This window comes from Lampetra planeri, chromosome 31 (assembly GCF_965212315.1).
Source record: "Lampetra planeri chromosome 31, kcLamPlan1.2.h2, whole genome shotgun sequence".
In the NCBI taxonomy this organism is placed as follows: domain Eukaryota; kingdom Metazoa; phylum Chordata; class Hyperoartia; order Petromyzontiformes; family Petromyzontidae; genus Lampetra; species Lampetra planeri.
Window position 1 is genome coordinate 9,449,847 of NC_136137.1, and position 25,024 is coordinate 9,474,870.

Sequence of the window (25,024 nt, forward strand, 5' to 3'; positions counted from 1 at the left end):
ATCAGAATATGTTTTTATAAGGGTCACTACTGACGATGCACTCCCCAAATTTCACCAGGCTCACTGTTCATGAACTCTTGGAAGTGCTTGCACAAAGGATAGTAACATCTCATCCTGTGTTCTTTGGAATCATTTATACTGGAGGAATCCGATGAGCTATAAAGGCTCTTTTTCAAATGCCCGGTAGGGGCGGGTAAGAATGCTACAAAAATAGTACAACACATGATAGTCGTGCAAAGTCCAAGAAAGGTAAACAAAATAGTAATGTATTTACATCATTAAAATGGACATAACTCATCCGGTCACGATCATCTCTACATTATATCGCCATGTAAATAAATACTTGCCAATTTACATTTGAAATATAATTAGAGTTTGTGATTTTCGTGACTGTGGATGATGATGCTGATGATAACGACATTATTTTAAAATATAGAGCAGTATATTGTTTATCATGAGTTAAATGTTTACTAATTGTATCTGTCTATGAACATTATATACTTTTCATATATGTAGCAGATTGCGTTGTGTATTAAGAATAAAGCTTACTCGTCTTCAAGCAGACAGTGTGTGTGACACGTGCACATTGAGAGGCTGGCGTTTCACGGGAAGGACTGTGTTTCTCATAAAACCTGTGCAATATCATGAAGCTATTTAGTAAATTTCAGGGAGACGCGTACATTAACATCGGCTACCGTTCGGTTACGGTACTGTTCACTGATACATAAAATGCATGCTATCTTCGAGGTTAAAGAAACAGGATTGAAATCATGACAGTTACGACGTCTCTGATGATGTAATTAAACTTACCTGTTGGGATCTTCATAACTTAGACTCAGACATAGCCGGAGACCACAGCGATCAGAACATCATCATCACGTGGTTTCATAAATATTTTTGTTAAATATATAGTTTAGGGAGATTTGGAAATGTTATGAATAAGAGGCGATAACGTGAAATGTGTCTTTGAATTAGTTTTACAGATGACAACGTGGTATCATTACCCGCGTCAAATTGAAATGGCTTGCCATGTCACGGCTGCGATGTATTTATTATCATTCTGATCTCATTGAAATGCACACATTTTGAGTGATTTATGCAAATGTAATTGGGGAAGCGAAGTCTTACACACAAATGGCGGGCGGGCGGGTGGGGTGGGGACAATATAAACCATCTCAGATTTTGCTGATGACACAGTCGTTATCAGTTCCAGTGGGAATGCACCACAGGGAACGAGTGCAGAACTTAACAAAGAGGGGCTGCAAAGTGGAGCTCAAGATAAATATTAGCAAACACAAAGGTCGCGTTCAACAAGTTGACTAAACAAATGAGTAATATTTATAAGGCTGCCACAGCGGTGTGTGGGCAATGGTTAACACGCTTAAAGGGAGCGGTTGTGCAGTGGTTAGCGTGCTGCGCTCCGAACCTGGAAGAGACCCAGTTCGATTAGCCATATTTGTTTGTTGTAGTACAGTGTTAGACTGATAACTTTAATCAAAATTGTCTTATGGTTGTTATTGTTTTACTTGCGTCCCACTGGGATTTTTGCACACAACATTGATATACGGTGCTTTTTCTGGAAGACTTTGCAGTTTTTTCCTGGATTTTTCTGTTGCACGTAGTCACTTTAAGATGTTTCTTGTTCATGTTTTTTTGTTTGTTGCGGTTGCACCCGATTCAAGAGCCGAATGGCTCACAGGGCTATACGTAATACATGAACTGAACTGATTCCCGATCACTGTCACCACCAGTGACGATTATCTGAACCGGTCCTGGGCCTCGCCTAGGTCGAATAAGCCTTAAATGAGTACCTGGTTCGGTTTGTTAAAACATCGCCACTGGGAGAAAACGGTGGTGGTGCTGACCACCCACCCCCTCGTGTGGCGTGCCGGCCTTCATAGGTGCTCACCTACAGCACTTGCCCCAACAGTCTGTTACAGGCCATACGGGTGATCTTTGTCCTTGTTAACACACTACACTTGCAATCCAGAGGTCGCCGGTTTAATTCCATCTCCCCGGATGGCAATTGAAACAACGTGACAAGTTTCAATCAGTGCATTAGTTAGTAATCTTCGACTGGAATAATTCACCTGTTTCTGAATTTCGGACCCGATTAATAATGATCGATCTTGACAACGGGCGTCCGAGCCGTGCCGACCTTCATAGGTGCTCGCTAACAGCACTTGCCCCAACAGTCTGTTAAGGCTATAAGGGGGATCTTTGTCTTTGGTCGTATGAGCGCGCATGCCATTCATGTGTTCACGCCTGCGCGTGTGCATACGAACGCGCGCGCGTGTGTGCGAGTGTGTGTTCACAAACGGCTGTGTACGCGTACACGAGTTTATTGGGCAGCAGGGTGGCGGAGTTGCACGTAGGCCTCGCAGCGAGAAGCACCTGGGCTCGATTCGTAACTCGGGACGCCTATCTGTGCGGAGTTTTGTCCGTTCTCCCCGCTGTTCTGCATGGGGTTTCTTCCGGATTCTCCAGTTTCCTCCCATAGATTAAAAATAAACATCCCAATGCTGATGAATAATTAGCAAATTACCTTGTCCACTGCTGCGAATAACTTGGCTGGACCCTCCTGGAGAAGAGTGTTGAGACTCACTTCGGCTTTCCTGGGGTAAGCAAGCGAAACAATGATGATGGAACAGTGTGCGCACGCATGTAATACAAAGATAAAGATCCCGCCCTATAGCCTGGACAGACTGCTGGGGCAATGCATTTGTTTTTTTTATGAATGGGGCAGATGAAAGAGTTGATGGTGGAAAGAGAGAGAGATGGCGGAGACGAGAGTGAGGGCTTGGAGAAACGTTGGAGGGTGTGGGGAGAGTGGAATGATACAAATACACACAGACACATACAGACATACAGACACACACAAGACAAATGTCCCCCGTATAGCTTTAGCAGACTGTTGGGACAGGTGCTGTTAGCGAGTAGCACCTATGAAGGCCGGCACGGCACACAAGGGGTGTGGCCAGCACCACGCCTGGCCGCCTTTGTCTCCCCAGTGTCAATGTTTACACACCGCACCAAGTACTCAATTGATGCTGAGTCGACCTAGGGGAGACCCAGGGCCATGTTTAGATAATCGTTACGGGCAGTGGCCATGAGTGGGAATCGAACTGGGCTCGCCGGTGACGTAGCCGCTACACTACGGCTCTCCCACGTGGAGCACGCAACACAACAACACAACAACACACGCGAGGCATTGGAACTGCTGCCCGCGGCAGCGGTTCACCGCAGATCAAAGCCGCAGGCGGCCCGGCTGCGTCTCCCAGGGCTGCTGAGGAGGAGGCTGGGAGCTCGGTGCTCTGCTCCGGCAGGACCGAGGAAACACAAACACGAGGGTGGGTGGGACGGGGATCTGCCCTGCCACGCTCCCTGCGGTGGGGGGGGGGGCGGAGATCGGCACGCACGATGCCGCACGGAACGTCGCCACACACAGACAGATGTGACGACAAAGACGAACGGACACAAAAACGAACGCGGACTTGCATAGCGGTGCCAAGATGCGGCTGCATCTCCAAGCCACCGTACAGGCACGAGCGGTGTTTATTTATTTTATTCATCTTGAGACGGTCTTTCTAGAAACATTGAATCGTGGACTTGTGAGCGAGGTAATACAGCTCTGGAGCAAGGTGCTGCTCCGTTATCCAGCACCCCATCACCCAGTGGTCCCTGCCCAGATCCCGCGACACCCGTTCCATCCGCGCTGCACACCAGGTTACTCATCGAAGCCCGATTCGACCCAAGAAAGGCGCAAGACTCATTCAGATGCCGCTTACCCCCCATCGATTGTTTCCGCGACTTGGAATCCGGACCTAACCTTCGGTGTCGAAGGTTTCTTGGTGCGCGAACCACAGCGCACGGCGCGTGACATGTTTACAGAGCTGCATTGCGTACTTCGGAATCCTGGTTGGACTGCCCGTGATGACACCGTGAAGCCAAGCGGGTACATGAACTGTGACGTGGGAGCGGGAAGTCATCCCGAAGCAACTCGAGAATGATCAAATTGAGACGTTGGGCATGCGTGCACCTGGTACAGCCCGCGTCTATGTCAATCCACTGCTGGATAAGCGCCTCGCCACGCCGTGCGGGCCGCGAGCGATGTTCGCGTATGTCGAGCGAGTGGAAAGCCACGCCGCGAAAAACCATCCGTGTGCATGGGGAGATGTCTGCATTCTGGTTTATTCCAGATTGCACTCATGCGTAACGGGGAGCGGTGGCGCAGTGCTCTATAAACCCTGCGATCTCAGTTCGACGCCTGGCCACGACTAACACGCGTGCACGTGGCATGTGCGTACGTACGTTAAACTTCTTTCGCACCGTACGTAGCCCAACCGCGCTCACGAGCGTCCCTTTCACCGACCTGCGTGGTGAAGTATGGTCAAGCAACAACCCCCACGACCCATCGTGGCGTGGAGGGGTTCAGAGTGGAAGGGGGGGGGGGGTCATCCAGCAGTGGCTTCACAAAGAGCTGCGATGATTGGTTACATTCGGCCCGCACATCCCTACAAAACATAAGCGAGTCAACGGCGCGCGTGTCGATATGCATTGCGCGAGAGCAATTAACACCCGCGGCGATGCTAACGCACAACGCCGTTCACATTAATCATTATTTCTAGCCCAGGGGGGGTGGGGGTGAGGAGGTGGTGGGGGCGAGCGATGCTAAATATTTATTGATTTTGTTAAAACAAGAAAATTAGCCGCAGCGCTTGATTGTATCCGCCGTGCCGGCGAGATCCGCGGGCTCGTGTCCCCTTCACCTTTAAGCAGATGGTGTTTTTTGGGGAGGAGGAGGAGGGGGGCGCGCAATTTAGCAGCGGAGTGGCGTGGCTGGTCGCGCTGTTTGTTTTCCCAGCCATTTGGCTGTAATTGCGGCGTGCGTCGGGGCCAGTAAACGCTCACAGATGAAGCCGGCGTATCCCCAGCACAGTCGCTGGGCAGGGTTGCCGCTGCGAGCGGCCAAGCCAACTTCAAGAGTTCCAATTATCAGCTCGATCTATTAATAAACGCACGCGGTTTGCGAGTTGAGCTGGGCCCGTGCGTGCGTGCGAGCGCGCGCGTGCGCGTCTGTGTGTTGCAGGCTGCGAGGAAGCGGTGGTGTGGTGGTTCGCGCTACGCTGCGCTACCAACCCGAGTTCGATTCTCGCTCACGGCCAACACCAGTGGCGATTGTCTGAGCATGGTCCTGGGTCTCCCATAGGCAGACTCATGCGAGTAACCAGTGCGGTGTGTAGTAAACATCTCCACTCGGGAGACAAAGGCGACCGAGCGTGGTGTTGGTCACCCACCCCCTCGTGTGCCGTGCCGGCCTTCATAGGTGCTCGCCAAAAGCACTTGCCCCAACAGTCTGTTCAGGCTACACGGGGGATCTTTGTCTTTTGTGTGCAGGCTGTGAGGAGCGGTGGTGTAGCGGTTAGCCCTACGCACCTGGCGACCCGAGTTCGATTCCCGCTCACGGCCAACACCAGTGATGATTATCTGAACCGGTCATGGGCATCCCTTAGGTCGACTCAGCCTCAAATGAGTACCTGGCGTGGTGTAAACTCGGGAGACAAAGGTGGTCGGGCGTGGTATTGGCCATCCATCCCCTTGCGTGTCGTTCCGGCCTTTATAGGTGCTCGCCAACAGCACTTGCCCCAACAGTCTGTTCAGGCTATACGGGGGATCTTTGTCTTTGTGTGCAGACAACTGCACGCTTTTGCTGCACGACTCTGCGTTACCGTGAACAGGCCGGACACATAATGATGATGATACGAACTCGGCGAATTTGGAACTGCGTCAAATACATACTATTTGGTTCTTTCGGTAAAGTCACGTCGGTAGAAAAAAAATGATCAAACGTCGTGATCGATTATTTTTTCTACCTACGTGACTTTACCGAAAGAACCAAAGAGTATGGATTCCTGCAGTCACGAAAGCTTAAAATCAAGATTGCGTCAAATACGTTGCCATTCCACGGCCAAGGGACATTATACAGAAGGGTCAAAATAATTGTCCAAGGTTTTTAAAAGATAAAACCCTCTACAAATGAGTGAATTTGCAGGTGTTAGCCGGTAGACGATTATCCGTCGGGGGACAGTGAGAGGCATGGATGGTGGCTTGGGGTGGTCTTAACCAGCGGTGGATTCAACATGGCCGGTTTAGAAACCCCCTCTGAGTCATTCCTCGCCTAAAATCTGCTTCGTCCTCATCTCAGTTGTATCTCCGTTCAGGGAGATGTGGCGCAGTGGTGAGCGCTGCGGCTCAAATGATATCTGTGCTAGCGACACGTCGCCAGAAAGATTTGTAGGGAGATGGCCCTTTCTTCACACTCAACTCTGATGTCGCTTCGGTATATTCTCCTTTTCATGTCCTTCTTTGCGTCTTTCAATGTGATTCCTAGCATGCATTTATCAAATTCTTCCTTTGCGAGCTCTTCACAATGTTTGTGCCAATTGTGTTGCATCTGTCAATGTTTCTGATCCATATGTCATAACAGGTGATAGATATTCTCTGATTTTGTTTCAAAGTTCTTCTTTAGGCACATCGGCATGTTGCGTTTCACTGTCAAGTTCAGCTCTACAAAAAGCACTCGCAACTGACACTACACGTTGCACAAATCCTGTAAAATGTGTGCGGTCCGGTGAAGTTTGCAAGAGTCGTGTTGGTACACCTGCAAGAGCGGTTCGGATTCCTTTGGCTTCCAGGGGTCACGGCAATTAGCCAACGGGTAATTAGGAGGGCATGAAGAGCGAGGCGGATTCACTGGGGCTAGACTGATGACCCCCATCTCCCAAGTCTTCTCGCCAGTGTAAACCCACGCACACAAGGTCCTGCGGCCCGTGTACAGAAAATAGCATCGCTCTGTAAACAGATAATTATATGGGAACGGAATGAAAATTACAGGAAAGGTTTTCTTTCTGTGCTCAACTTTGTTCCTTTAAAGTCGGGTCACCGTTTAATGTATCGGCTGCATGGACTGCACGGTGTCTCAAGCCACTTGCAAGCAGACATTTGGGGGAGAGTGGTAAGTGATGTATTGAACAAGTCTGCGGCTTCTATTAATGATAATGAAAATCAAACGAGACAATACATAAATCCAGGCAAATTTAAGGAGTATGATATCGCATATATACACGACTACTATGATGTCTGGGTCATGCAAACAAAAGGGACACTTTTTTATTAAGAATTTTAAAAGGTTGGATTTTTTTATCTCCCAATTATATTTCATCTGTGCTATTAGTTAATGTTATAGGATAAGGGGAAGCCATTTCCACGTGGAACTTTTGCAGCTAGCAGAGCAACCCCTTGTGTTAGGAAATGGCCCTGGAAGATATCATCAAAAAAAACATTATGAAATTATCATAGATTGGTATCTTTAGCCACAACTTGGGGGACGCATTTTTTTACGCGTTGCGCATATTGTTTGCGGCCTGCCAAAGCAAACATATAATTCCCAGAGCTGAAACAAAACCAAATTAAGTGAATAACCAAATCTGTTTTTGCGTGCAGAGGTGAATTGAATGAGCCTATCAACTCACTGGATTAGACGCCTGGTTTCATCAACGGTAGCTGCCTGTGTAACAATAAACACATTTTTATAACGCCTGCATAATTCATGCATCCGATGCAGTGTTCGATCGAGATCCTGAAGGCACGCAGCCAAAGCTCAAAGTCCCTCGTATGCCGGCCTGCCCAGGTGAGAGCCTGAACAGGTGAGAGCCTTTAGCTGCTGCGTAAAAGTGGGTGACGCTTGGGTGCAGCGAATGTTCGCTGGGAGAGTTCCAGATGGCTGGTGCAGCTACCGAGAAATGTCGCTCAGCCAGGACGATACTGATTCTGGGCACGATAAACAGAGTAGCATACTTGCTCTGCAGGACGCGGCGATTTGCCGTGGTCAGTGGCGTTAGGATATGAATCCAGGATCTCGGTAGTGTTGGCTTGGTGCTCTGATCCTCGAGCCAAATAGCCACCTCAATTTAAACATTTTTTAATTGTGGGAAGCTTTCATATCACAATAAGTCTTCTCTCATCTATCCTTTTTTGATCTCTGTACCCAGTGAAAGTTGGTTCCCACCGAGACCATTCTATAAAAGATCGTCTTTCGCTCAGAAACTCTTGTACTATGGTGTCAAATATACCATCCCTAGCCTCCTGCCCTTCTCATCGCATTTCCTCCTGCTTGGAGATATATTGGAGCTACATAGATGCAATGCTAACCATCGCTTCGATGCTATTAATACTAGCTCGACATCACTATTGGCATCATGAACCCATATTCATTGTTTATTGCCACATCCTGCCGTGGTGTGATTTCATCTTGGATTAGTTCTAACTTCCACCAGCTAAATGCTGCCAGAACTGCAGTTCTCGTCATTGGAAAAATTCACGCGAAGTAAAGTTTCCAGTTTGAACACGCACCCTTAAACCTCGATATTTCACCGTGTAAACCCTTGAGTTGTCATTGATCCAGGGGCTTTTATTCTCTTCCAATATCTCCACTCTGCAGTACCATATGCCTCCAATTGCCGTGATATTATTTGATGCTTGCTGCCACTGAGACCCTCATCAATAACTTCATCACATCACGAATTTACTCAAATCTCTACAGCCTCTCAAAATCCATCACCTCCAAAATCCACAGCGAGACATCTGCCATTCCAAAATGTGACATCACCCCAATACTTAAATCTCTCCCAATGCAATTCCGGATCAAATTCAAAACCACCCCTATCATCTTCAATAACCACCATGGACTCACCTGTAAAAACTTCCTCCCTCTTACATAACCCACACACGCACTGTTACAGTAACTGAAGACTTGTTAAAGCTCCCAGTAAACCATCGCTCATTGAGAAGTCCATTTTTTCCTGACGTCCCCATATAGAACCCACTTTCCCAGCCATCTGTGCTGTTGACACTATACTCGTTAAAATCCAAGACTTTCTGACGATGACCCCTCTACAACGTAAAATACACCTCCTTTACCCAAGATGCCTATGTCCCACTTATGTACAGCATTGTGAAATGCAGTTGCATTTGGACACTGGAGTATATACATCCAAGGTGCTTTGTGTTGCAAAGCATAATGCACAAACCAAACCACTGCCATTGCGATTAGGACGATGATCCCATCCGGCACTGATCGGCCGTTCCACGTAAACGAGTGCTATCTGCATTTTCCGGTCGACACATCTTCGCCGTAAACACTGGCCCCCGTGCCACCTGCAGGGGCCACAGAGGCAGATGGCGAGATAAACCTCGGGGGGGGGGGTTTACAAAGCCCAGGAGGTAACTTTAGGTCCAGCTCCAACAGGTGCCTTTGTTTCCTGGCAGAGGCTGCAACATGAGAAACAGCATCGTTTCTAGAGGAACAGATGGCGAGTGATGTTCTGTGCAGTGGTTCACCTCCTTTCAAAATTTATCCTCGTCTGTTGTTGTGGAATAAAGTGGTGGGGAGCAGGATCGAGGCGCATATACGTCCATATACATTAAAGGACATTACTTTGGATATTGCTAACAACTGCATGCAGATGCGCATGCAACTACAATGCCCCAATGCATTAACCACTGTTAATGCAGAACCATCGGTAGATTAAAAAAATCGAAATGTTTAATTTATTGGCAATTCAAGCAGCAACGCATGTACTCAAGCAATGGACTCACCAGTAGAGGCAGACTATTGTAACGGTAAATAACAAAAATGGTCACTGTTAAATGTACAAAAGGTCAGTCGTAAAATCATGGCTACAAACAGCTCGTTATCCTGTAGCACGATGCCATACACACGTGAGAATAGTCCTATTGTTCATGTTAAAACATCTTACATTATACCCTCACTCTGGGGGAAATTATTCCATCTGCATCAGCACGCAATCCTCTTCCTACGAATTTCTTAACGTAAAGTCGAGTTTGACCGAGTGTCTAGATGCGACGGCAGATGCTGCAAATCAAATTGTGCTGGTTCCACGGGATTACGGTGTCCTCCGCTGGGAGCGCCCGCTTACTTGGCACGCTCCATTTGGCCCATCACCACAAGTGGCCAGCACCGCACAGGTGCTCACACCGCTCAAGAGCCATGCCCGAAGCATGATGGTTATGGGCTCCATAAAAAAATATTATAGCTTTCAACAGTAAAGTATTGCTCACTTATGGTGGAAGCATCTAATGCAGTACTGGTCATTTACGTTATCTTCTAGAAACAGTCCTGCATATTTGTTTTTAATATAATTTGGTAGAAAACTGCTATTTCTGGAACCAGCTTTCACTATTCTCACAAAAATATCAATTCTGAATTCATGCACATGTATGTATCTGTACAATGCTAGTGCTTTTGAACATTACGTTTTTACGTGTCCTTTATATACAAGAAAAATAGCAAATAGTTACCGTGCATGTATACAGGAAGGTGTCCCAGCTGTGATTCTCTTAAGCGCTCCATATAACCTTAGAAACCAGAAAATGTTTTCCAAAATGGTTGGTATATCGAGGTCTATGCTGACCAATCAAGAGCCTCAACATTTGCAGTGGTTGAGTTTGTTCATGCGAAGGTGTCAATTTATGTTTAAGACAACTTGCATTTTGTGAATAAAAAATTGGCAATGCTGTTGGCAGCCGTGCATTAGCACAATTAACAAAAAAACCTCAACACTCCACAATGAAAATGGAGCCTTAAAATGTAAGTACATAATAGGTGACGTTTTGGGAAAAGGCCCTCCATAACACGGTGTACCATCGGGGACGATGAGAATATATCCTTGAAATGTTTCCTGGTCACCTTTTTAAAATAGGCATGAATTGTAGCTATTAATCAACCTTAAATAATCCAAAAAGTACTACTAAATAAAGTATTTACGTGAAAAGTTAAATTATTAAAAGCAACACTGTGCCAGCAACATTTTGTATTACTTTTAATGATCTTCAGGAATAGTTTTAGATTTTTTAAGGGGTGGCATATTACTCAATACCTATCACTGGGAAACGATTCATGCCTATTTAAAAGAGTGGACACAAAACTTTTTTTTAAATGTAACTCATCAGGCCTCTGAGTTGTACGCCTTTTGGCATCCTCTGGTCGAGCACCAATTGGGTCGAGGCTCAAAAGAAAGCCGTCCCTTGGTGTGGACCAATCAGTTTCAAGGACAATGCATATATTATCAGTGTTTTTTGTTTGCATTTTGACTGCAAGTATTGTGGTTAATGCAGACATGAATCCTTGTAAAAAGGTTTCAGTTTTGTTGCCAGAAAAAAAAGGGGAAAAACCCTGTTATATTTTGGTACTGGCAAAGGTCTAATGATGATGAGGCCTCATGTTGTTAAGTGCAATCTCCATCTCTTAACGGCATCTCTCAGATCTATTTATTTCCAATGAAGGGCCTTTGCCCAACATGCCACCGAGTATATATTTTTTGCACTTTGAAGGCAGTGTTATGAACAAATTAGTGTTTTCTTGCACTTTGAAAGCCAAGTATGCTTTGCAGCAAGATATTAAACAATCATCATCAGCTATGATATTGGGAGCCCTTCCCACTCTACCTTGTGATGCAACTATCCATCTCATTCTTGCACGATCCAATTTCATCACTCCCAATTCTGCGGTGGGCATCCTATCGCGTGCATTCCCTTCCTTGACTGCCACTCCGCCGCTAGTTTAAACCACCAGCCATCATCCCTTTCATCGACATGTCCTGCCCACGAGCCCACTTATTTGAAAGCACCTACTTTGAAAACAGAAAGAATCCAACTCAAGCATGGAAGACAACATTCAACTTTATAAACACTTCCGTTTAAATCTTGTGCAGGAACGCACATAACTTAAATGGCGGCGCAGCAACATTCGTAACGTGAACAATTAAGAAGTCTAAAACACAGTGTAATAGTCGGTAAGACGTGGTGTTATTTAGCAGATGTTCTGATGCTTGTTAGAAAAAGGAAACAGATGTTAGCCGAGTCACTGTTGTGTCTAGGAAACACAGCCCAGAAGTTATATCAGCTCTGCCGTTACGGCTCTTGCAAAAGCACAAACACTTTACAAGGCGCTCAGTGCTGTTGTTCCAGTTTTGCTCATATCAATTATCACTTATACGATGCACACGCGCCATTCAGGCGGATGACACAAGCCACCGCAGTGATTGCTGCCACTGCTGCACAATACCCGTGCAACCTGAGCGCCTGCAGAGCTCTGAAGGGTAGATATGTACATGGAGGAATTTAAACATTCAAGCTACATTACAATCCAAAAATCAGTCATTATTGCCCGTTTGAGGGTGCATTTATAATCCAGGTAACCCAATAATTCAAACGGCCATGTGTTAGATGGGCTGTCCCCTGGCTGTACAAGTGTGAAAAGGGGGTGGGGCAGTTGCTGCACACATTTGGTGGACAGCACTGGTAAAGCAAAAGGTAGGCACCGTTTACAAGTGAACTAAATGCTTTGTAATTTGCTTCAAATCCCACACGTAGATTCACAAAGACTGTTAGTTTGCTTACAAGTGTGACCTATGATACAAAACAAACTTTTTTATGATAGCAGAGAACTGCTTATACACTGCAGTGCCACCTTCAGTGCTCAGTATGGCCACAACCAACTTCAAATTGGTGGCATCACAGCTGCCTCGCATTATCAGTGCTGTCCAAATTCCCAGCACAAGCTGCGCCGACTGCTCATGTTGGTGCAGGGAGTACAGGAGTTTTCCTTTATTTTATCGCTCGACTTTGCGTCAACAGGGGTCGCCTCCTCTACTTTGCCGAACACAACACTGCAGCACGCAAACCGTCCTCGCGCACGGGGCGAGCGATCGGCGCCAACGCAACACGCTCCGATGACCTCGCCGTCGCAGGGGGATTAACAATCAACGGCCAAACTGTGTGTGTTGTGCAGCAAAGCACAAGCGCCCCTAACGTGGGGCCCTGCGAGGACGCTAGGCTTGTGCGATGCGCTCAAGCACGCGGCGGTACTGCACAAGCGTCTCCTGCAGCTGCTCCTCCAGCCACTGCTCCTGTCGCACAGGGTCCAGCTGCTGCAGCTGTGCCGTCAGCTCCTCCGAGTTCAGAAAGCGGCGCATCTTCTCCAGCTCGCGGTTGTTTTTCTGCTCCAACAGCGCACAGACACAGACACATACGAAACGCAAAACATACGCACGGGTAGAGCCTAAAGCAGAGCACTCGATTGCCAAAACCCTATTCATGTCTGATCAACATTTTTAATATGGTTATTATATTATGCATTTTATTTTTTACACATGTGGATATGTTTTAAAACGTAGCAAAATGGTATCGGCCAAATACTTGGTAATGATAAAACATAATTTAATACGTTTTGAAATATTTAACATTTCAACTATTTGAAATAAAACATTTCATGGAAAATAATCTGTATTAGAATAACTTTACAAAAGGAAACATCTCAAGAGGGGATCCTAAATGGGTGACATCAATGATTCCCACATTAGATAAAGTAATCATAATTGAGTATATTTGGTATTTATGTAATTCTTACAGAGGAAAACTAAGGTGCTATTTCTCAGATATAATCTCTGGTAGTTTCACAGTACCGGGTGACATTGCTCAGTTATTCCAATTGAGACATTTTTTTCAGGTAATTTTTCAAATCTTGGCAAATTTTGATCATAACGCCAGCAAACAATGGTCTACCCCTTTTTAAATAATGTAACGGGATATTTAACATCTGAGAATCAGGTGGCGTGTATTTTTACGGTTAAAACAAGCAGGACATGCCTGCAGGATTACAGACTTTTTTAAGAGATAGACTTTATGGGGCCACATGGTACCACTCAACATTTTAGCCAGTATACGAATCCGAAAGTTTCTTCACAAAATCCGTTTTTCCACCTTTGTCATTGTTACCTTGAAGGGCAAGTTGAGCCTCTGCTTCACATCCTGGCAGTAGAGTTCAAACTGCTTCTGGTTGCTCCCATCCGTTGCCTTCAGCCTCAAGATCTCGTACACGCGCCGCGCCTGCCGCTGCACAGTGCACGCCAACAGCGAATGGCGCACACACACAAAACGTGAGCCACATAAAAGACCACCGGTGGAACCCTTCATTCAGGGAAATACTTTGTCAATGTGAATGCAAGTGCTTCGAACGACACTTTATATGTCGCTTTGAAATGTATTTGTTTAGATCGGGGGTGGCCAACCTGTAACAGACCGAGAGCCAAAAAATACCCATGAGTTTTGCAAAGACCCAAGTGTGTTTATATATTTTGACAGTTTTCGGCCAAAGTACGGAGACATTCATTATTCTTTGCTACCGTTATAGTACATTCTACATTATGCCCCTTCGATAGAGCCGCATGTGGTCGATTAAAAAGCCGCATGTGGCTCGGGAGATGTTGGTTGGCCACCGCTGGTTTACATTAATGTATGATCATGGGTGTACTGTGTATGATTTTCCATTGATGCCTTTGGACAATTGTTTAAATATTTTAATTGAGATCCAAAATTACATTTAAATGTTGTGCTAATATTGCTAAATTTTCTCAAAAAAGATTGTCTCTGGTTGTTATACACCTTTGATCACATTTTTTAAATCAATTAATAAAATTTTCATGAACGTACAATCATGCTTAACCATCTCTTTGCGATGCTCATCAGGGCTTCGTGCCCCAAAAATTATCAACCCAGCTCAGGCCCCACTGCAGCAGCAGTAGTGGGCACAGGGAGGTTGCGCCAAGCGAACGAGCATGAATACAAAGGGCCCCCCGCCCCCTAAGCAGCACCCATCATCACACACCTTGTTGACTTTGAGGCGCATCTGGGCCTCGGTGGCCATGGTACGGGTGAAACCGAGCAGAAGTTTGTCCGGGGAGAAGGCGGGCAGCGCCATGCACAACTTAGTGTCCACAAAGTCTCGCAAGCGCGAGAAGTTCTCCGACGGGTCCTCAGCTGTGGAGAGTCGCCACGCGTGTTCGAGATGCACAAATAAACATCTTCAGCTACAACTATGGGTCCTTACATGAAATGGCTTGAAGCAGTATTTCGTGAAAATGCAATAATTGTTTCGTGTTTTGCATATGTATATTGTACAATTGTATACAGACAATTTAAATATTTACAAAAAACACAACAAATGTGCTCATACCGCATTAGGAATGCCTACTTAACGAGTAACTTGAATGTCAATAATTTGTATTTTGTGCTTACGTCACTTGAAATTGTAACACTTTAAATAATTTGAAACAGAAACCAATTGGTGGGCAGTCCTCTGGTGTTTTACATAAGATAAAATGTATTGAGTTTAATGTCTGTCTGAACTATTTGCACAAGGCAGGCAAAAAAGGGGAAAGGAACTAAATATTTAACACTGGAATTGGGGCGAGAAACCACTCCCGCTTCCCGGCATGAGATTAAAAAATCCACGGAACAGAAGTGTAATTGCCCAACCCTGCATCTGGGGTCACTCAGGAGTCCGCTAACAAATCCCAGCCACCCCAGACGTGTTTGCCGAGCGGTCAAAGGTGACACATTACACGGGCCTCCCTAGACGTGGATGCAGACAGCTGCGGGGAGGGGGGGGGGTGGTGGAGGGGTGCGGTGAGGGCGGTGTACCCGTGATGTCGAGCACATTGGGCTCGGCGATGTAGAATCGATGCACGGCCTCCAGCAGACGGGCACCGTGGCTCTCGCCCTGATATGGCGGGAGCACCAGCATTTGGCTACTCAAAGCACAAGCGCAACAACACAAACACCACGCACGTACATGCACACAGTGCAAGGGGGGGGCTATTCATAGATAATTCTGCTGCAAACAAGGCATGAGCGGCATGTGCTGTGTTTTCCCATCTCCTGTGACATGATCCAACTCTGAATATGTATGATCACAAAAACAAATATAGGTAAGAAAAGGTACCAGATACACGACAAAGTGTGCTTATGGGCACTACAGAGGATGAAAATGCCTTTCTCCAGGGTTGAAACAAACCCCGAGGAAGGTAGCAAGGTGTTACAGCCAGCTGCCGAAACTAGTTAGGGGTAAGCAATTATGATGCTGGAATTTTCTGCTTTCGATTATGCCCAGAAGGTCACAATATAACATGTCCATACGCATTCACATTATAAGATATACTTGCAACCAGACACATATGTAAGTAAAGCAAAATCACCGTCAAATAAGAGGATGTCAAGAAATGCAATGAGTGTGGGTAGGCATGCTGCGATGGTTGCATAAGGTACCTGATGCGTGGCCGTGTTTTGTCAGGGTAGGCATAGTAACTGTAGACGGTCATGTAGCCTGCAACGGCGTAGCGGGGAGAGCCATCCTGCATGTACTTCTCGTATCTGTGTAATGGATACGTACCATCATCTACACTTACACAATACAGCACGCGCACTCTTTTAGCACACTAGTGTGGTTATTATTAAGCCTTTCTCCTTAAGGAGGCAGTAGATATGTGCTGTGCATGTTTATTAAAAATGTAAACTTTACGATCAATAATTCAATCACTATAATTTTATATTTAAAATCATAACATGCCAAATTCGTCATAACATGATAAAAAGACTCACTCACCACATCCAATATGGTGTCCTTTAGACACTTTCAAGTTAATATATAAAAATTTAAACAATATTTATAAATTCAAAGTAGTACCGCATTCATTACCACTGTAAAGCTGCAGGAAAGGGCGTGTCTCTGAAACTTCAACTCGATCTTACAGAAGTGTCTCAATGTCGAAATAAAACAGCTTTGCAGACTCTTAACTTTGACAAGGAGCGCTATGCCAGACATCACTACAAACGCACGCTTTGTCAATGTTTTTGTCCCGGCTCTCGAGCGTGATGCAGCTGTTCCTCCAGTACCAGAGCCAAATGTGTCGTACGCTACTACTATACGACTGATCCCAGACATGCAGGATTGAACTGGCAGTGAAGACATCATAGTTTGCTTATGTTACGACTTATCAAACAAGTTAGGATAAATCATGAAATACGCATGGATTATGTAACACATTCCGTTTGCCTTTGGAAGTATTAAATTAGAAGTACGGAAGCTGATTATTTGCATTGTTGAAAATAGTAGATAGTAAATAGCCTCGGAGGCTTGGGCAGCCCTTTGTTAAATTTGGCAGGTTTTGTACAGGGTAAGCGAAAAGCAGCAACACAAACTTCTATGACAGTTTGGTTATGTAGGATCATCTTTGCGAGGGTTATTATCCCTTCCATTATGAACAGAGCTAACGCACAAATATACTCCACGTTGTTTGGAAAACATAAAAATAACAAATGCACTTCAGTATTTCACCTATTAAAAGTAGTGGCATCCATTTCACAATTTTTTTTTTAATAACCACAAATATTTTACAAATACAGAAAGCCATCGTGACTATTTGGAATCTGTTTACATAATTTGATAAACCGAGATGCTGTACAGTGTGTCATGGATCATGCGTTCCTTTTTAGTTAAGAGTCAGTACTTACAGCAGGAAATAGTTCCACCTCTCATCATCCACATCAATGAAGCTTGCAGTCTCAATGAACCAGATGAGGAAGGTTTGAAGCCTGGAATGGAACTCTTTGAAACCTGAATTTGTCATATCAGCCTGTGAGAAGAGAGTGGTTCTCAATGCCTGGCATTTACTGTCACCAAAATCTACCACTATTATGCAAGTCACATATAAGGTGAAGATAATTTAGGATGTAATTATGAATCTACTCATCGGTTAAAATGAGTATGCTCCCCACACATCCAAACTGTGTGAATAAATCCATTACAATGTATGCAAATAATATGCAAACATTAATACAGGTTAGTGAAACTCCAAAGTCTCCCAACTTCTCAAAGTGATCATGAATGACAAATGCATCAGCACATATAACAATTGACAGCAGGAACCCATCCATTGACTACACCTAGGCATCCATCATCTTCCCATTGTATCTGTACCACACGTAAATTCCACTGGTAGAGCCATGCAAGGATTCTCAAATATAGTCAATATGATGTTAAGTGTAGATGATCCAGGGTTATACCCACAGGAAGCGCTGGCTCACCTTGTAGATCTGGTAGGTGATGTCTCCGCCCGTCTCCTGGCTTGGCACGGTGTATGTGTGCAGAAGCTCCCCAAACGGTTTGAACGAGGCATCTTTCTCGAGCAGTGAAACAAAGTCATCCACGTTGGAACAGCATCCTGGTGGAACGTACTTGCGCAGCTTCGCATCGATGTCATCTGCCTGAAAGGGGAACACAGCACATTGTACATTTAGTGTTTTGCTTTGGTATACTTGTAATGCAGATGATCAAGTCATAAAGAGTAATATCTCTAACGCTTTCCCAGGGACCAGTCAAGTTACATTTTAGAAGTGGAGGATTTATTTGTAAATTGAAAAATGGTGTATCAAAAACAGCGAAACTCACAAAACAGGAATTTAAGATCAATGTTCTGTTGTATTTATAGACAAATCAAGAAATGTCATCTCATTTGCAGTTACATAATGGGTCAAAAAAGCAACATTTATAAAGTATCCACCATTTAAACAAGATTAATAAAGTAATTAACAAAGTAACATTTCAGTGTATAATTGCACATACATAACTGACCTGTGGCAGTAGGGGCTGATGCTTGCTATCTACAATACCAATTGAATAATCTGTGGTGTAATATTCAATTTTGACAAATTTGGACCCTGACACAAACACACAACGGCTTCCTCTTGCGAATGTCACACATTTTTTATGCCCATAAAGCAATGTCACATTTAAATGTTTATAACATCTCCAGTAATAATCAGGGCAGCTGTTAAATTTCAAATGCGAATCTCTGCAACGAGTAGTGAACACGCTACCGCTAGCTCACATCACCGCCCTATCATGTAATAAAAAAAAATAGCGTAAAAGCTTTCGTAAGTTTTATTTTTAAATAAGTGTAGACAAAGGCCTTTGTGGTTATGTTGTGGTATATGAATGTGTTACATATAACATTTACAACAAGGCATAATGTGAAGAGCAGCTTTTGCAAATCTCCTAAATGAAATCTCTGAATGTAACACGATAGTGCCGAGCTAAGGATTTGCTTGAATGTGTACACGGTAAAACAACTTTAATTTATCAAAAGGTAGAGCTATTTCACCTCCAGGCCGTGGAACGCTTCATCCACTCGAGATGTGTACTTGATGTTCAGCAGAGTGGTGAGGCGACACGCACTGTAGTACAGCTGGATTTGCAACCCCTGGTATCCAAATACCGTCTCACTGCCACGATACATGGCCATCAAAGTGTCACACACCACCAACAAAGCATTCGGTATTCCACAACAGTGCAAATAAAACAAGTCTGGGATATAACTATTAATTTCTAAAATATTAGAAAAAAATACAGTCTGGAATAGTCACCCTGTTTTTAAGCTATCGGCTTAATTCAAGGATTGGAGCACGTCCCATTTGCTTACATCTCCCATGCAACCAACGGGGCAAATTGTCAAGGCCAAGTGTTTTGTCAAACTAAGAATGTGGCCATATTTGTTAAGTTTTACACGTCACTGTGTCCATTTTCTAGATCAACCACATACTAAGCATATTAACACAACTCCAAAGCACATTTCACAGCATAATAATAAGTAAATGGTCAAAAAAAACATCGCGGTGCTTGTATAGGTAGGTTAAGCTGTGCACGACGTACTTGTCATCAAAAACTTGGTGGCTATACTCCGGCTTAAATGTTGTTTCATCATCCTCTAGATCCTCCAGGTTTCTCACTGCAAACACACAAACCGCACTGTACATTGGGACATAACAACAGCAACAAGTCAAGCCCTACACGTAACATCAATGTGGATTAATAGCAACAGTTGCATGAGTTACACACGCATGTGGAATTCATGCCAGGTAATCCAATGCTGCACACGGTAGCGAAAGTTTTTTTCACTCAGTGCCACGCAATATTTCAACAGATGTCTTTATCCCATTTGCGGATTAACTGTGCACACTGAGATTGACAAATTAATAACCGATGGATTTTCCCTTAAACCCAAATTAATCATCAGTTATACATGATCATACCTGTCAACCCATCATACGGTTTTACCTGTAATCTTGTACAGGAAAAATTAGTTTTCAGGTCCATACGGCGTACAGGCATTTCAATACCGGCAAAAATAATTGTCTATTTGTTTGTGTTTCTCCCTTATGATGGGGCTTTGTAGGATGGACGTTGCGATTTATAAGGGCCACGGGGTGATCAATAAGCTATGAATTGATCTGTAATAAGATAGGCACTGATATGGGGTTGACAGGTATGCATTGTTATTCTTGGAAATTTTTACTGCAGGTCAAGTGCTTAAACCGAACATAATTTATGCCTATATTAGCGGGTTTTGGCATAGAGATCCACAGAAAATTTCTATTTTAAGATTATTCGCGGCCATCCTCCCCGTCGTTAGCGCGTATAATCGAGTCTACTGGATATGGCAACAGTTTACACATTACTTTACCTAGTTTTAGTGAGATGGCTTCGTTTGTGTCCGATTTATATGCAGCCAACTTTGCTTGCATTTGACTTAAACCTAGAGCACAAAGCAAAGACAAAGCAAAACTTTCACATGGTACAATAATCACATCACCAACTACATCCCCAGTTCCGAGACAAATTTCAAAAATCATCTTCACCCATAGCTGTAAACAAATGCTAAAACTAAACCCCACCGCCGACCATGTCTCTAACCTAAATCTCATACCTTGGATTACATTAATATCCAACCCCATATATAATCGTCACACCATCACAACCTCTTCCCTCGTCTATAACTAACTAAACCTTCATCCCTAACCAAATACAAAAAATCTAAACTCACCCCTAAGCCTCACCTCATCCAGAAACATTGCTACTGTACCCGTTAATATCCACCCTAAACATAACAACCTTCGCCTGACCGCATCCAATAATTAATCGAATGCTAACCTCACCCATAAAAGCAGTGACTAAAACCTTAAACTCCATCCCTAAACCTTTATTTGCACTTATATGTGTGCACGGTTGCTTTAGTTTGTTTTTGACCTGGGCCACAAAAATGATTATTTCCTGGCCTCTTGAGTTCTCACCAGGTGAAACAAAATACACTTGAACTTTATGCCTAAACCTTCACATCATCTATAACCCTAAATACAGCGACTAAGTGATAGGAAGGTTGCCCATTTCAGATCCTGTTGGGACTTGGCTCAGCCCATCATCCCTCCCGGGGGCCGATAAAATCGCCTACCACTCTGGAGAAGTCAAGCGGTTGTTCCATGGATGAACTCGCTCGTCCCCGCTGCCATAAGAACGTGGAATTACCCCCCCCCCCCCATCTCAGAACTGTAAACAGGAGCCAAGCACCAATGCCACAACGCTCAATTGGGCAGGAAATCACTCGGACATTTTTCAACTCTATCCCAACACAGCAGTCTATTTCAACCCTTCACATAGATCCTAGCCATACTCCCCTTGTCACGAAGCCGACCCTGGTTCCTCACTCTAACCCCTAAACATTAACCCAACTCGTCTCAATCCCGAGGCAGGGACGACGCGGGCCCAACTCCCACGGCGCGCAGGCCTCGCTCGCCTGCTCTCTCGCCCGCCGCGCCGAGGCCTCCACGTCCGCCCTCCCCCCCCCCAACGCCATCGTCTCCCGCAGCCCCAGATTCACGCGAGAAGACAGCGGAGATGAGAGGCCGGACAGACAAAGAGAGAGGAAAGAGAGAAAAGGCGCGGGAGATGACGAGCTTACACTTACCCGCCATTTTCACTTCAAGTCTCTCTCGCAGGCGTGGGGAGGGGGCGATACCCAGGGCCTAGGCCAGAGCAGCCGCGCGCCGAGCGCCGATGCGGGGAGACGAAGGCGGATCGAGCGACCGCTCGACGCTCGACTTCTCTGGGCTGCGCGGCGACGACGCTGGCGGCTTCCCGCGCATTTCACTGGGGAGGGGGCCGAGGGCAGAAGGAGGGGGCAGGAAAGGGGGAGGGGCCAGCGTGGGAGGGGGAGGGGCTATGAACCGCCCGCTCACTTAGCCGAATAACCGTGACACGTGGCGGTTAATCGGGGTAGCTGAATGGATATATGTCATTAATGCTAGATTTGAAGCTTTCGTGACTGCAAGGATTCATACTCTTAGGTTTTTTCGGTAAAGTCACGTAGGTAAAAATAAATTTGAGTAATTTTCATTTATTATTATTATTTTATTGTTATTTTTACCTACGTGACATTACCGAAAAAACTAAGAGTATGGATATCTGTCAACCCCCTATCAGTGTTCTACCTTATTACAGATCAATTCTCGACATTATTGGTCGCCCCGTGCCGTTATAAATATCAATGATCATCCTACAAAGTCCCATCACAAGGGAGAAACACAAACAAATACACGAAAAATAGTTTTGTCCCCCATTGAAACGGCTGTACGTGGTATGGAGCTGAAGACTCAATTTCCCGGTACAAGAATACGCGGTAAACCGTATGGGTTGACAGCTATGTGAATATTCTTTGTTTTTTTCCGGTAAAGTCACGTAGATAAAAAAAAAATCAATAAAAGCTCACGACGTTTCGTGTGAATGGTTGGCTAATCTATGTGAATGGTTGGCTAATCGGATAATCGAATCATGCGTATAAATAATGATTACGTTATAATGCGTGGGCAGTGATATTTATATTATAAGTTTACTGCAGTGGCCAATTGAAATGATATTTCATTCATATCAACTGCATACTTTAAAGTATCTGAGACGGATGTTGAGCGTTTCTTGGCACGACAGGATTAAGCAACGCAGAAGTCCAGAAGAGAATGTGATGCCGCCGCCACGAAGCCGTTCGGCAGGCGCCCAAACCCCCGACTTCGCCACCACCAAGCAACGGAGCCAACCCCGCGTCCCCCTCACCTCACCTCACACGAACACACCCGCACGCATTCCCCCCCCCCCCCCCCCCCCCCATAGAGCTCCGAGGGGAGGTCACCTGGCCGACCGGTTTTTATCCGAGAAACCCTTATCGGGGTTAACTCTCACGGTTTCCGGCGATCAGGGAATTGGACGACCTCCCCCGTGCTACGTTGCGCCGCGGCGCTGCGACCAGCCGTAATATGGTGTGGTCGCGGCATGGGGCATTCGGCCACCGCGGTTGAGGTGCATTTTCCCCCCACACACACCCCCACGGGTCGACGGGGCAAGCAGGGGAGGGACGGGACAGCACGAATAGCGGGACCGCAGGAGCTGTTGCGCATAGTCATGGAGGGTTGGGATAATTACGCTTGAGCGCGCAGGCACCATTGTTAGGGGAGTTAAAGGATAAGGCTATTAGTATAAATAATTGGGAGAGGGGAGGCGCGCGAGGAGCCATGCACAGCTTCCCACGACGGGCCTTTGGGATGGACACCGCCGCATGAACCTCGATGATGGGGGCCTGCATGAGAAAAGGATTGATTGGAATTTGCGCCGTGCAGGTCGCTCATTGATTAGCAGAACAAAGGCACCGCGGAGCTGCCTGGCCCGGGCGAGGGGGGCGCGTGCCATTGTTTGGAGTTCACGCCGCGCGGACAAAGGATTAATTAGCATAGCGAAGGCGCACGGTGCGTGGGAAGGGGGTAGGGGTCCGGGAATCAGGATAAATGGGAAGCGCAAAGGGGAAATCCCACGGTTCTCTCCAGGCCAGCGGACCCGCAGCAGCTCCAGCCAGCGACCCGGACGTCCGTGCGACGCGTCGAGGTGCGCTGTTAGCACCGGGAGCAGCGAACCACCGCGGGCACCAAACAGTGAGTGGGGAGGTGAAGTAGGGTAGCGTAAGCCGATAAATAGGGAATAGGTACAGGTTTGGGTGGAATAGGCCAGCCTCGTCGACTCACTGATTCAACATCAATTCGCAGGTAGCATATAATAAATCATTAATAGCGAAGCGTGGTCTCGCGTGATCTTGTTGAGCAGTGTGTCGCGTGGGGAGTGGCGTGTGTGTGTGTGGGCGTGCGTACGTTCGCTCCGTGTGGGTTGCAGGCGCGCGATTAGGACAGGGAGGTATCATAGTAGGGAGGGGCAGAATACTACTCGGTAATTAGCCATGCCGGCTACGCGGACCCGCGGGGGAGGGGAATCCTCGGGCGATGGTTCCCACGCCACGGGTGAGGAACCTAGCAGCGGGGGGGCGATTGATGATGCTAGCCCGGCCGTTAGCATTATCGAGGGAGGGATCTCGGGGGCTAGCGACCCTCACATATTGGTGTCAGAAGCGGGATGATCCCCCGCACCCCCAAGGGAAAGAGGCCCCCCAACCCAGGTTAAAATCAAATGCACATTTACGGGCAAAGGAATTCCATCATGGAAATCGTTTGCCCGCAGCATCAGGGGGGCTAAAAAGGTTAATGGGTGGTCGGATGAGGAGGCGTTGCAGCAGTTAGAGATACATTTAGATGGACGGGCAGCTGACTTTGTGGAAGCTTTGCCCGCAAGCGTACAAACTCAGTGGGAAAAATTAATGTGCGAACTCGAACGGCGCTTCGGCGCCTATGACGAGGAGGATGCGCAGGCGGCCTTAGAGGCACGCCGCCGCCAGCCCGGCGAGGATCTGCGAGATTACGCCGAGGACGTACGCATGTTGACCCAGCTCGCGTACCCGGAGCACGAGGCGAAAGTAATTGAGAGCCTCGCCGCCAGGAAGGTCCAGCGATATTTGGCACGCACCCCGTGGTGGCAGCCAAATATAGACGGTGCACGCCTCTCCTTTAACACACTTGTCGAGCGCGCGTGTAAATGCGAGAAGCTCTCTGGTGAGCGCGCGCAGCCTCGAGGGAGGGGACGAGAGTGCGCCGTAGCGAGCCTACTCTCGGACGAGGAGGAGGAGCTCGCCATCGCAGGAAGGGGACGGGCAAGGGAGCCCCAGAGACCCAGCGAGACTACCCCGGGGTGGGTAGCCGGGTTACAGACCGGCATTGGAGATATTGCTGGCCGGGTAGACCGAATGGACGGTAAGGTAACCCACGTAGGTGAGAGGGTAACCCAGGTACGCGAGGAAGCAAATAAAAATATGAAGACCCTCCAGTCTGAGATGGGTGAACTACGCTC

At 46.3% G+C, this 25,024-nt stretch overlaps 1 protein-coding gene across 2 annotated transcripts; it reads right to left on the reverse strand.

The window, feature by feature from the left end:
* Window positions 1-11,742: 11,742 nt before the first annotated feature.
* On the reverse strand, window positions 11,743-21,804 carry HAT1 (histone acetyltransferase 1). 2 transcript variants are annotated; one of them, XM_078609236.1, is made up of 11 exons: window positions 21,717-21,804; window positions 20,439-20,510; window positions 19,628-19,703; window positions 19,080-19,200; window positions 18,004-18,183; window positions 17,431-17,552; window positions 16,186-16,290; window positions 15,562-15,668; window positions 14,747-14,898; window positions 13,858-13,974; window positions 11,743-13,079 (listed from the first exon to the last, which is right to left on the reverse strand). In XM_078609236.1, the coding sequence occupies exons 1-11, from the start codon at window positions 21,721-21,723 to the stop codon at window positions 12,912-12,914; spliced, it is 1,227 nt and encodes a 408-aa protein (XP_078465362.1). In that variant the 5' UTR covers window positions 21,724-21,804; the 3' UTR covers window positions 11,743-12,911. The 2 variants fall into 2 exon arrangements, with proteins under 2 accessions (XP_078465362.1, XP_078465361.1); XM_078609235.1 differs by having other exon boundaries at window positions 11,743-13,088.
* Window positions 21,805-25,024: the final 3,220 nt, after the last annotated feature.